This window comes from Elaeis guineensis, chromosome 2, assembly GCF_000442705.2.
Source record: "Elaeis guineensis isolate ETL-2024a chromosome 2, EG11, whole genome shotgun sequence".
NCBI classification, from domain to species: domain Eukaryota; kingdom Viridiplantae; phylum Streptophyta; class Magnoliopsida; order Arecales; family Arecaceae; genus Elaeis; species Elaeis guineensis.
In genome coordinates this window covers 98,479,160-98,492,046 of record NC_025994.2, presented here as the reverse complement: position 1 = coordinate 98,492,046, position 12,887 = coordinate 98,479,160, and the positions used below count along the sequence as shown (strand labels likewise).

General features: G+C 40.0%; 2 protein-coding genes across 3 annotated transcripts in view; one reads left to right on the top strand and one right to left on the bottom strand.

Moving 5' to 3' along the window:
- Nucleotides 1-288: 288 nt before the first annotated feature.
- Nucleotides 289-2,868, top strand: LOC105050270 (uncharacterized). Its single transcript, XM_010930226.4, has 2 exons — nt 289-782; nt 2,459-2,868. Exons 1-2 carry the CDS (start codon nt 424-426, stop codon nt 2,523-2,525), a joined length of 426 nt encoding a protein of 141 aa, XP_010928528.1. The 5' UTR covers nt 289-423; the 3' UTR covers nt 2,526-2,868.
- A 906-nt stretch (nt 2,869-3,774) lies between these two features.
- LOC105050257 (uncharacterized) overlaps nt 3,775-12,887 on the bottom strand; it is a 10,024-nt gene continuing 911 nt past the window's right edge. Inside the window, exons 2-7 of one of the 2 annotated variants that reach the window (XR_833009.4) lie at nt 12,400-12,887; nt 12,017-12,204; nt 5,619-5,655; nt 5,412-5,479; nt 4,114-4,647; nt 3,775-4,035 (exon numbers count right to left, since the gene is read on the bottom strand). The exon at nt 12,400-12,887 is cut by the window's right edge and continues 431 nt beyond it. Coding sequence is in view for 1 of the 2 variants with exons in the window: in XM_010930215.4 (XP_010928517.1) it covers nt 4,170-4,647; nt 5,412-5,479; nt 5,619-5,655; nt 12,017-12,204; nt 12,400-12,887 (1,259 nt within the window). In the remaining variant the exon portion in view is untranslated. Of the gene's footprint in view, nt 4,648-5,411; nt 5,480-5,618; nt 5,656-12,016; nt 12,205-12,399 lie in introns of both variants that reach the window. The other variant, XM_010930215.4, reaches the window with a different exon arrangement.

The following is a 12,887-nucleotide window of genomic DNA, read 5'->3' as shown; positions in this document are numbered from 1 at the left end:
TTTCTTGTCCTCATCTACTTCCACGGACTAACATAAATTCGTAAGATTATTTGAACCAAAAGTAATCGTCGGCCATCCGATGATGAACCAACGGTGTGGATCCCGTATCATATATATAGATTAAAGCGCTTTCGGGTGGGCTATGGTTATCGGCTCCCTATTTAGTGTGGCGACGTTGGCTCTTCTTTTGAATTCCCGAAATACCCTCGTCAACTACCGTAAGGGAGGGCATTTGGGTCATTCCGATAGTCAACGAGGAAGCCGGGGAGCTCGTTATAAAAAGAACCAAGGTCGGAATTGGCCCCAAAAGAGACGTCATCCTCATTCTACTCGGCGATCATAACCTCCATTCGCCACCAGTGGCACAGCAGTAAATATGCAGTAAAGTCCTGCGCCAGCGAAGAAGACAACAGGAGGGGACAGATGAGGCTTTTGGAGTTCGTTCCTTGCGGCCGTCCCGCCGCGCTGCCGGAGGACTCACCGCCGAGCCCACGGCTGCCGGAGGAGGCGGCGCCGGCGAGTCCGAGCCTGAGGGAGGGGAAGGCAGAGGCACCGCTGCTCTCCCAGACGACCAGCGCCAACTCCGATAAGCGCCGGCGGAGACCGTCCCACGGGACGGCTTCGCCATGGCGGCCGTCGCTCATCGCGATCTCCGAAGACGGCACCCAGGCTGCGACGGCGGCGGTGGCCGCGAAGGGTGGGGTTCGGGGCGGTGGATCGCGGAAGACGAGTGCCAAATCACCGGGGAGGATTCTCCCTCGCAAGGAGCGAGGCGACTACTGGTAATCTCTCTCTTCTCTCTCTCTCTCTCTATCTAGGTGAACGGATAAGGGAAACGGCGAGTAGGACGGTGGACCGTGCGCCCGTGTATTGGTAGTGCCGCCGCGTGGCGGTTCGACACGCTCGTGCTGGACGAGATCGGATGGCACGTGGCGCTACTCTACTAATACGCAGGCGATGCCGCCGAGTAGGTGTTCCGCCTCCGGCCAACCAAGGCCTCAGCCTTGCGTCACCATAGAAACACTACGCGGACATTCCCAGAGAGGAGAACTCCCTTCCTTCGAGGTGGCTGCCTCGACCACCAGGACAGGACCGTCTGATCGAAATCGAGTGGTGGTTTTTTCTTCCTTCTTTTTTTTTTCTATACTTTTACATGGCGATTCGGCAAGCCGTGCCCGTGAGAGAGTTGAACCGAGCCATCCATCACTTTCTTTCGGTCTATTTTATTTAATTTTCGAACCGGTGAATGTTGCGACCCACCAGATTGCTACACCTGCTGTGAGGAAAGAGCTCGGCGAACGCCACTTGCCTGCCTTGAGCGGGGATCGAGTGTGCTTGGTAGGAACAGCAGACAGCCGTATTCTACGAGTGTTAAAAGAGCAGCTGCTCGGTGGAGAGAGGCCAAAAGGATGAGAGGGAGGGGAGAGGGTGCGTCAGGGTGTCAAGGGTGCGGGTGCATGTGGTGTTCCACGTGGGTACCATGTCTCCGAGTTAACCTGACCAATTGAACTTTTCTGCCAATATTATTGTTAGTAGTTTGCCGTCGTGCCACGTTGACTAAGGCCATATGGGTTTGGTGATGCTGTTCTTCTTCTGATAACTTGAACTTTCGGACTGTGTGTCCGAAATACATAGTATCAAAGCCGAATCTATGATGCATCACCATCTATATAAATTGTGTGGGCCTTTTGTTAAGAGATACCAAGGTCGAGGAGGTTCCAGTAGGATCAAGTAGGATTTAGGCCACGAATGGGCCTCTCTCTCTGCAGTAGAAGATAATAGGACGTCAAGGGATTGGATGGAGGAGATTATCATGATCTCATACTGATCAATCACAAAAGAGCTATATGGATTTATTAGTTTGGACCGATTTTCCTCCCAACGGTTTCAGCTTTTAAGCTGTGAATCTATGACAAGCTGCTCGTATTTTTGCGAGCAGTAGATGGCTTCAAAATGATAATATTGGTGGCTGATTGAGGGTCCGTGTTAAAATCTATACTCAAAATGGAGTGATAGTGGCACTTCGATATTATACCCTCTTTGATTTTTTGGGTAATTTCTCACCGGGGAACGTAATCCAATTAAGGCCAGTTCTGGGCTGAGGATATGCAAAAATTTTTGTGGTTTAAACTGACCATCCTAGCTAGACGAAATAAAGTTTGGCTTCCACGGTACTACATGTGCATCTTTGTGCCCGAGTGGGTGATCGATCGACTCCAATGGGCAGTTTTAGACTTGCACGTTTTGATCAGGTCACACCTAATAATTTGATGCGTGAGGACGAGACCTTGTCTTGGCTTCCTATGTTTCTTGCAAACTCTATAATTACGCAGGCCAATCATCATCTTCATTCCACTTTTGGCATGATCCTCTGACGTTCGTGGGATTGATACAAAAATTCTCTGTCAAGCGGATAAAAGAATTCAAATTTTTTTTTTTTTTGAAATTTTTTTTTCAGGCACTATGGAGTTCCCACAGTCGTGCCTGCAGTGCCTACATTTGCTCCGACTGCCTTCCTGTTCTGAAGCTCTCCCCCGGTCCGTATGCCAAGAATCAGAAGCAAAAAGTCTCATGCCATGTTGACAACAACGGAAAATTGAGCCTTGATATATTGTTTCACAGTATTGCAAATTTTTAGTGCTTCCGTACATTATACCATTGTTTTATATTTCCTTTTTTTTTTCTCTCTCTCTCTCTCTCTCTCTGTCTCTCTACTTGCTTATCATGTAATGTTGAAGTCAACTGCTCGGAATTCCCTGAGGGAATAAAACCACAATGTATGATTTATGATTTCGAACCCTTCAGTTCGAACGATATGGCACAAGGGAGTCGGAGATTATTGCGCTATGAAAATTTAATTATTTCCAATCTGTTTTCTAGAATAATAAATTTGCCCAAATTTCTATATTCTTTTGATGGCTTAACAGAATTATCCTTGAGACCTCAAAATTAGTAGTACGAATAACTGGCATGAAGTGGAAATCATCCGTTCAAGATCAAAATAATGAATGACTAAAGCTTTTCTTTATCCGCATGTTTAATGAAAATCACCTTGGAAAATCAGTTGATAAGAGATTTCCCTTTTTCTGTAGTTAGCGTACCACCAAACTCTTATTAAACTAAACAAAGAGCCATACTTTGTTATTCAGGAAAACTTCACTGCGACGCACAAACGGGCTCAGTCAAGCAGATAAAAGTGACCATAAGCGCCTGGACCTATTTTACACATACATTCAGTAGCATAATGTTGAACAAACCCTTGCCACATATTGAACAAATACAGTATTCCCCGCCAAAAATGGTGCAGTAGCCTCTGAAGTGTTGGTCAGCTGATCAAAAGACCGGGCGACGGAAACAGTAATAGCGTGGATATGTCATGGATATTGAAACACAAACATCAAGGTAGATAAGCCCGATCCAAAAGGCTAATATCAACAAAATATTTCAAGCACGAGCTCCAACAATGATTCCCAGAAAAGAAATGATCCTTCAAAGCAGCTTGCAAGTCACGAGCTCAAAAAGAACCACGATACAGTCAGTAGGCAGTCAACAACCATCTAATCATTTCGATGCTATGCAATCTGATCAGTTCAAACGATGATCCCAGAAAATAAATGCTCATTCAAAGCAGCTTGCAAGTCATGAGCCAAAAGAAAAATATGAACTACGATACAGTCAGTAGGCAACCGACAACAACAGAAATAACCGTCTAATCATTTCAGGTTAGATGTTTTTTCGGCCACCAATATCATTGTAAACTGCTGAAACACCTCGTAGACATTCCTTGCCAAATCTTTTAGGGTTTTGAATAATGTCAGCAATGCAGAATGAAGTTCAAATTCCATCTATTAGTTTCACCAAGTTACAATCTTAGTACAGCATTAGTTCTTATGAGATGCAACTGTGTCATCAAAAAAATCAAAGCTGCAGACTGATGTCTCCATTAACCATCTCTCTTGGTGAGAATGAAGGTGTAAAAATTGATTCTCTGCCATTGATATAAGCTGCAGCACGGATGTTGCTCGGGCAATCCACCTAACCCCACAGGTTAAATAAAATAGAAAAAAATGAGACCAATAATATGTGAAGATAGAATAGCAGCAGCCATGTTACCAGCGTTTTGTGGTGGGAATGAATTCCCGTCAGCCCATTCTCTGATTCAAAAGAGATCAATAGCCATTTATCTGCCTCTGGGGGGACCGGGAGTAGAACACCTTGCCGTCCGTCAACCGGGAAAAGGGCACCTGAGTCCGGCCAGGAAGGCTCCTTTGGGTAGTGAAGCGGTTCTCCGACCTGCCATCAGACACTGACTTTGAGAATGCTTGAGCAAGTTCCAATGCAGAGACTGCTTTCCCTAGGCGGGGCCCTGGAATCTCAGGCTTTGGCTGCTCAACATGTTTGCGCCAGGTGTCAGGCTCTGGGTGTGGTGGTTCCATTGGCTTTTCAATCTCTCTAGTTGCCCTCCGATTCTCATTCCTCCAGGAACTCCTCTGAACATCCATTCTCTCAACATCAGGTCGATGGTCTTTTCTCTCAAAATCTCTTCCAGCCTTTTGCCCAAGTGTAAAGGTCTCAGCCCTTTCACCAGGCCGGATGGTCGGAGCTGGCTCCAGCTTCAAGTCAGTCTTCGGAAGGTCATTTTTAACTCTAAAGACACCAGCAGACAAAGTTAGGATGCTGGATGAATTCCAACAATGAGATAAAATAAAAACTCTAGAAAAGTGGCTAACTTTACAAACTCCAAATTTAGCAACAGTATTTAACTTTAGGGTCATAATATTTAAGGAAAATACAAAAAGAACAGAAAAGCTAGGCAACAATATTTTCAGGTGACCAAAAAAATAACATGCTTGAAGGATATAATCTGCAAAGCATTTACTTGAAATTCCATAGAAAGACCCGCAATAAAGAAAAAGAAACAGTAATACAACATAGAGAACATAGACAGCTTTTAACAAAATTATATTTTAATGATACAAATATGAACAAGCATCTCAGACATGGCCATGCAAGTTAAATAAATACAGATTTAATAACAAAATTGTCACATTAAAAAATTCCAAAACTACAACTTTCTGAATGTTATTTGCTATTTCTACTATATATTTAGAGGAAATAGGTGTATCATATAAATAGCACTTAAACCCATCTAGGCGTTTTAGGTTAACCATTAATCTTCTAACCCATCAGTGAAGCAACATTTTAAGTCACAATATCTCATAGTAACCTTCTAGCCTCTAGAACCATAACTGCAATGATCATTACGAGAAGTACATGGCAAGTAAGATGCTATTGACAATGATTCCATAAAGCACTTCATTCTCTGAACTGACAATGCATAGATCATTCAAATCAACCCAAAAAAAAAAAAGACACAAGCAGAGTATCTAGCTGTTGAAAACAACCAATACCTATTAGCTGGTACAGTCATGTCAGGATCGTTAGGAGCAACAACATCAATCCCACGCTCCTTCAAAACCTACAATAGATTGATCGCCAGATATTCATTCAAAAGAAAGCTCTCGCAAAAAACAATGCATTTAGTGGGTGCATGTAGATGCTGTGACATAGAAAAAGCTCTATTTTCACCATTTAAAAGATGGAGGGCAGAAACTTACAACTTCTCGTGGGCGGGCACCACCAAACACAGTTTGCCTACAGCAAGAAATAGATTACAGAATTGTCAAGATAAATGAACTTCTACATTTTCAAAGAATCTGATCATAAGTCATTTGATTCACATTCCATAAGCCATTGAGCACTCTACATGAATAGTGCGTGCATGTGCATGTGCATGCATGCATGCATGTGTGTGTGTGTGTGTGTGTGTGTGTGACAGAGAGAGATTAATGGCCTATTCTTGGTAAATGTCAAGGTTGCAATAAGACATCTATAACAAGTTCTTTTAAGTTACAACTCATAGCATATTAGGGCATATCGATCACAAAAGATTGCTCCAGCAGAAAACATTCACAATGAATGGCTGAAGGGGAATGAAAATTTTAAATTTCTGTAGATATCAGCATATACACCAAAATTTAGGATTTTAGGAGCAATGTATCCATAGATGTGCATGCATAAATAATCACCATAGTGACATTTGAAAACCCCAGGGCACATGAATGAATGGACATAAACGTGCGCATGCTGCTGCAGAGACCAGCAAAGTCATTCATAAGGAATGCACACAAAGGCACATCAGAAGTAAGAAATTAAAATAATTGCATCCATGGATACACATGAACAAATGAATGCATACATTTGGAGCACCAGATATTCCAATGTTATAAAGCCCTAAGACACTAAAAAGCTTTTAATCAATCTTCAAGTAACATATCGATTTCATAATTAAAAGAAACCCAAAATAACATCAGAAAGACCAGGACTCACCCACATACAAACAAGAAGAAAGCATCATACATTCAAAGTCATGTTTTATCACCTAGTATGTCTCAGGCCTGGCTTTGAGTTGCTTCTGAATTGAGTCAAAAACAAGGAGGGGGAATTCAGGTTAGCTATTTCCAGCATGTCCTTGTTTGATACCAGAACCTCCATAATCCACTTTAAGGGTTGAGTGTTTTTCCCCTCACATTCAACAGCTTAACATGGTCAAGTCAGTGATTCCAAGATCAGATAAATCAAGTCATAAATATGCCAACAAATGAACGATTATCAAAGTTCTTCAATCTCAAGTTAGTTAATCAATGGATATAAGCAGGTTGAGGAATCAATAATTCCATTCTCAATTGTTATTTGACAATACCACTTGCATCTAGACTACAATTGATTCACTCCAAAGATATAAGGATTTAACATGAGAATCTAGGTTGAAACTGCCTACAAGAATCAATGAAGACAAATAAGTGGAAGCTTTATAAAGAAGACCAAAGATGTATTTGAAACTTCCTACCTCTGCAGAGAAGGATAACTTATCTATAAGATATACTCTTGATAACTTACAAAGTTGAGGGCCTTAGAGATTGACATGAGTACAACCTTCAAAATCTCAACTGACATATTATCATCATGCACTTCCAAAGAATTCATCATGGACTTGTTCTTTGTCAAATTTAGACTTTTAAGTGACAATGTCTTCCTCAAATGAGAAACATTTACAAAAATTTTTGGGAAAATATATTGTACTTCTACTATATGAAAACACACCCAGACACGCATTATGCTGAAAAGTAGAAAGGATGCACATCAAATTTCAGTTCATCAAAAACTATATTGCAGCACATCATGGTCTTTAAATCCTCAGCCATCCCATTGAGAATCTTATCATCCTCCTGATCCAATTCTTTGGTAAATATGTTACCATTCAATTCCTATCCAGAATATTCACAATTACAAACCTTGTCATAAGCAACACTTACTCTGTGCATTCCTAAAAATTGCAAACACTGGGTGAGCTATGGAGGAGGATCCAACAGCGCTTGTGAACCATACGCCTTGACTCATGGTACTTGATCATGACAACTTACAAGGACTTTATCCTATCGGGATGCACAAAGTATGCACCATCGACACACGTGAATCAATGAATGCAGGCACCTTCAAAACAAACTGCTCCCTTACAATAGTTGATCTCTTGAAATTTCAGTTGTCCATCAGCATACCTCCATAAAAAACAGCTCTCTACACAAAGACCAACCATTGAGAGGCCTATCAATTTCTTTTTACAAATATGGCCTTGAAGCACAAAACAAGGTTGTCCTTAGATTTGTAACAAACTGCTTCTATCTTGGGTTTTGTTGCAAAACCAATGATCTCATCATAACTTGTCACATTCCTCAAATCAGCACCATGATCTATAAACTAACCCATTTCTAACATCATTATCCTTCTTTCCCTTCCATAGATCATTAATCTTGTAATTTTGGCTGATAACCAACCATTATCCTTTTGTTATCTTTGTACTTGATGTCTGTCACCATGATCTTCGCTGTCTTATACAGAACAAAAAAATAATTAATGCCAACAGTGATATCCCAAATTCCCAATTATATTTTGCGTGAATAATCCTTTAATGAAGCTAAAACACAATAACGTTTCTCATGCCTCTAGGCCTTCATAGATGGATGCATTTTTTCATCCATGATAATACATAAACTTGCCAGTTTATGTTACAACATGTCATCATTGGAGAAAAAAAAAAAAAGGTAATACAGTCAGGTAGTAATTACAAGGACGGGATCATGAGAACATTCATATATAAATAAGAATGATGAAGACTAAAAGAGAGATTGCGACCATCAAACTCTCTTGATGCAATATCCTGCAAAAGATATCTTTTGTTGGTTTCCAAAAGACAATTTGGAAATGTAATTCAATATCTGATATTTTCTATGTTAGAAGGTGCAAACGAGAAATAGATATTCAAAATTTGCCTTCATATGCATTTGTCCCATGAAAAATTAAGGCAATCCACAACATTGTGCCTCAATCCTCCACACTTAAATCATCAAAAAAAGAAAAAACTACATCATTGAGGTTAAGCAAGATCTAACCATTTCTTCGTGGTTTTATAATAAGAAAGCAATGTATGATAAAAGGAACTGAACTTCATGGTTGATTGATTAGATAATGATCATGATTGTCAATTACTTCCTGCTCATGAGCATGCCCATGGCATTGAAACCAAGCACGTATGGTGTTTGCAGGTCAATGGTTATTCCATTTATGAACACTCAACATTGATAACACGCTTATTGATGTGGCTTCATTTTCTTTAGATTCTTCATGCTCCCAACTTCTTCTAAGCTTTGCGCATAGCGTTACCTAGACAAGTGTACACTTCAGGATTCTGAAATTTGATGCTTTCAACACCTGGATGCTATATACACTGCACCACAAGGCCCTCCAAAAGTGAAGCATCCAACTTATATCAGCTTGAATGTCGATATATATGCAGAAGCTTTTCAAGTGAGTTTCTAAAGGCACATTATTGAAATTAATCCATTTCAATACCCATAGATAAACAATCAGCCAAAAGTGTCTATGTTCTTCTACTGTTCACCTATTTCTTATTTTCTTTAATATTATCGTGGCATGAATGTAATTTTTTCAAATAAAAAGTTCAATTATCAACAATTTACTCCAGCTATTACCATTTTCTAACATGTTTACATTATTTTGATATATAGTGGTATTCAAAAGTGCATTTATGAGGTAGTCATTGGAAACTATAGATCCTCATAAACACCTTGTTAGCTGTATGGGTAACACTAGTTAGGCACAGTACAACTTCAAAATTGACTAGCTCAAAACCAGTATCTTGCTAATGGTCAATGCTTCTTAGCAATCAGAGACATGTCTGGAAATGCTTAGGAAATTGAAAAATCCTCCAATCAGCAACCAAATAAATAATAACAACTTCACAGCCATACCTTCGACCTGATGATACTTGTAAAAAAACATTAGTAATTTGACCATCTTTAAAGTAATTGTATGAAGTTGTTTATGCACAGTAATTTCCCTGATGGTATTTACTCAAAAAGCTTTCCTCGAGCAGCATTTTAAAGAGAAAGTCAAGCCCATATTGTCCAATTGTTAAATCTCCAAACCTCTGAGTCTTATTTTTGGAAGTCTTCTCCAAATTATAAGTTCATTTTCTTTACATCCCTCTTTATGGACAGTCCACCAGTTCTTTAAGACGCTTTTAAATTTAACTTTTCTAGCCATTTGAAGAAGGCAAAAAAGAGACCAGGTTCTCACAAGTTCAGGGATTGCCTCCACATGAAAAGGTGGAGTACAAACAGGGTAAAGGAAGATAATCATGGCAAAAGATGACTAAATTCTCAAGTTCTACTGGTATACCTGAAAATTCCCATGATTTGTGGAAGAAAACCAAATAATCAATGCAATTCTAGAGAGATAAAAGAGATTCCTAAATAGCAACTCTATCTAAAATCATGGGAGAATATTTGATGCACCAAGGAGAGTTTTTTTTTTTTAAATGCAATTAATGTTTACTAGAAAAGTAACACCTTTATTAACATCACAAGAAAAGACCAAAAATGAACTATATAAGTTCCAAGAACAATATGCCTTACTAAGCACAATTAGTTGGCAACAAGGAAGTTGTTCCAGAGCCCTTGGTTTAAAGAGTCAAAAACAAAGCAAGAAAACAAAAGGTAAGTGTTACTAGTTGTTGTTGCTGGTCTATTAAGGGAGAAAAAATGAACACTAGCATTAGATGGCTTGGTTGGTTCTTCACATAAGTGCTAGTGAATATCATCCATCTTTGCCCCATAATGCCCACGAGAAGAATTTTATCTTATCAAACATCCAAAAGAAAAAAGATTCATCATTAGGATCCGTATGCTTCGGTCTTTCCAAATTGCCTGACAACTAAGGCAATTAGGTCTGGCAGTTTTTTTTTTTTTAACTAAAACTTGCAAATCTCGAAGAATATTGACACAGCCCATTCTTTAAGGTTTAGGTGATATTCAAAATGATGCAACCGTGAGGCCTTGTCAAGAGGTAAAGGGAAGTCATACAGCCTGAAGTTCAAACAGCTAAAGACCGCATTGTTTCTTCTACCCTCCTTTATCTTTAAAAACAAAAATCCCAACTGTCCAACATTACTTGACCAGACTTTTTTCTTTTTCTTTTTCTTTTTACAGAAATCAAGCTAACTATCGCAAATCAAATCTAAATCCACTAAGAATTCACTCGAACAAGTCCAATATCAGCCAGACAAACATGTCCAGGCAGTACTGTTATCAGTGTTCCGGAAAGCTTATCAACAGCATTGAGCTGCATCTTTATGCAATTATTTTTTTCTTTTAAGACACCAAAAGCATCTAGCTTGTTTTGGTAGAATGTGTCACGTCCTGCGAGAAAATAATAATTAAAAAATTAAATTGACCTCCCATATACAATTTAATCCATATTCCAAAGTTAATAACAAGAGATAAAGTATTAAACTATAGCCCTTCAAATTGAATGTGTTTTAGGACTTTCCTAGGAGATCCCAAGGCAGCTTCTTTGTGTAGCAACAACATCCACTTAAGTCACAGACCTTAATATATCGAAAGGCATCTCCATATTAATTTTCTAGGCATGCTTTATTCATAGTTCTTTGTTTCTGGATTCTTCTCCAAAATCCTTAGGCGCATAATCTTTCCCATTGTTCTGAGGCATTTCCATACCAAGAACGCCTATCAAAGTTTATGCAACTAATAAAAGCATCTAGAAAGGAGATATTTAGCAAGGAAATGCCATGAAGCAAAGCATTTTTCTGTACCAACTTACCGCATAAAGAGTAGATTACCTATCCAACCTTCAAGTCTCATGTTAACTCTCTAGCCCAACAATTCAGCTTAGCAAGTGTAAAGAGAAGCCCAGATAGGCGATGAAAGAACTCTGCGATACAGCAAATTGGTTGAAAATCCATATAATTTTGTATAAGGCTGATTCAACAACTGGGAACTCAACATAATTTGCATTCAGACTAAATGACCTTAGCATATTAGAATGATATTTTAACGTACTTCAATCATCCTAGCTTAGTAATAGATCGATATATTGTAAGGACCTACATAGATGTCTGTTTAATCCCACATCAGATATGCACTAGATAAACCTTAGGAACTTACATCCGACCAAGGAACCCAAATAATATCTTTTAGCTTGCCTTTTTAAGTGAGATCATGGGGTCTTACACATATCTTCAGCCTTCCAATTGAAGCTGACTTAAATCATCAACTTGAAAATTTTAGAGGACATGAGAAAGCACGTTACAGAAAATCAATTTCTATGTTTATATTCAAGATCCTATCAACTTTTCATGATCCTTATGCCATAAGATAGACATTTACAAGATAAAGGAAAAAATTTCTATTAGCACAGTGATCCTAAGTTTTACCTAATCGCCAATGTAAAGACCATTGTGCATCAAAATAACAAGAACCCTCAGTAGCTGGAGCAGACACCATCCATGACTACAAAAACAAGTAAGCATAATGAAGAACAACATAAGCTGACAAAGAAAAAAACCAAGATTTCTAACCTCGCTCTTTCAGCACTTTCATCTGACTGCTCAACAGGCAGGGAGCGGGGTTTTAAATTCAATCTTGGACGTTCAGCAGCCCGACTCCCAGCATCAGCCCCAGCAGAGCCCGGTTTCAGTGGATTTGTAGTTACATGCATTTCAAGAGCAATTTCAACCTGCACAGAGCTCACAGGTGGCTGATATCCCTGCATGATTGACCAGATAATAGGGATTATTTTCAAAAAAGAGGAAAGAAAGGAAGAAATCCAGCATCCTAAAAGAGCCCATTTATTGAATTATATGAGGAAGTAAGCAACTCCAATTTTATTCAGATTCCATCCAGAAAAGGGCACAAGGAAGTGGGTAACAACAATGTTTAAAAGATTAAAACAACAGAAAACCTGCTTGTCATCAATTCCCTGTGTCTCCAAGGAAGGCTCCAACGGCTTGGTCCTCGGGAGTAGCTTCAGCTTCGGACGCTCCAATAGTTCTACTGGTCCTTGCTGATGCAACTGCGATCCACTGAATCGCCCCTCATTGGACACTGGACGAGCCCCTTCATTACACAAGTTTGCCGCGTTCCTCTCCTTCACCTCTGGATACACTGGAGATCTCACCCGCTCCCGGTCCCAAGCCCCATCAGTATAAAAACCGGGTAACGTTCTCTCCTTGGCTTCAGGGTATGCCATGGACCTTATCCTCTCCCTCTCGTAATCCCCATCCCCGTCATCAACGACGCGAACGCCGTCGCCAAACCTCCGGTCCAAAACTTCTGTCTCCTGGAATCTGATGACCTCCACCTCAGGCGGCTTCGACTGCCATCGGCCTGATGAGACCTTCTCGACCGCACTTGCCTGCGCGAGCCTCGAGGCAGACCACATCGTGGTGG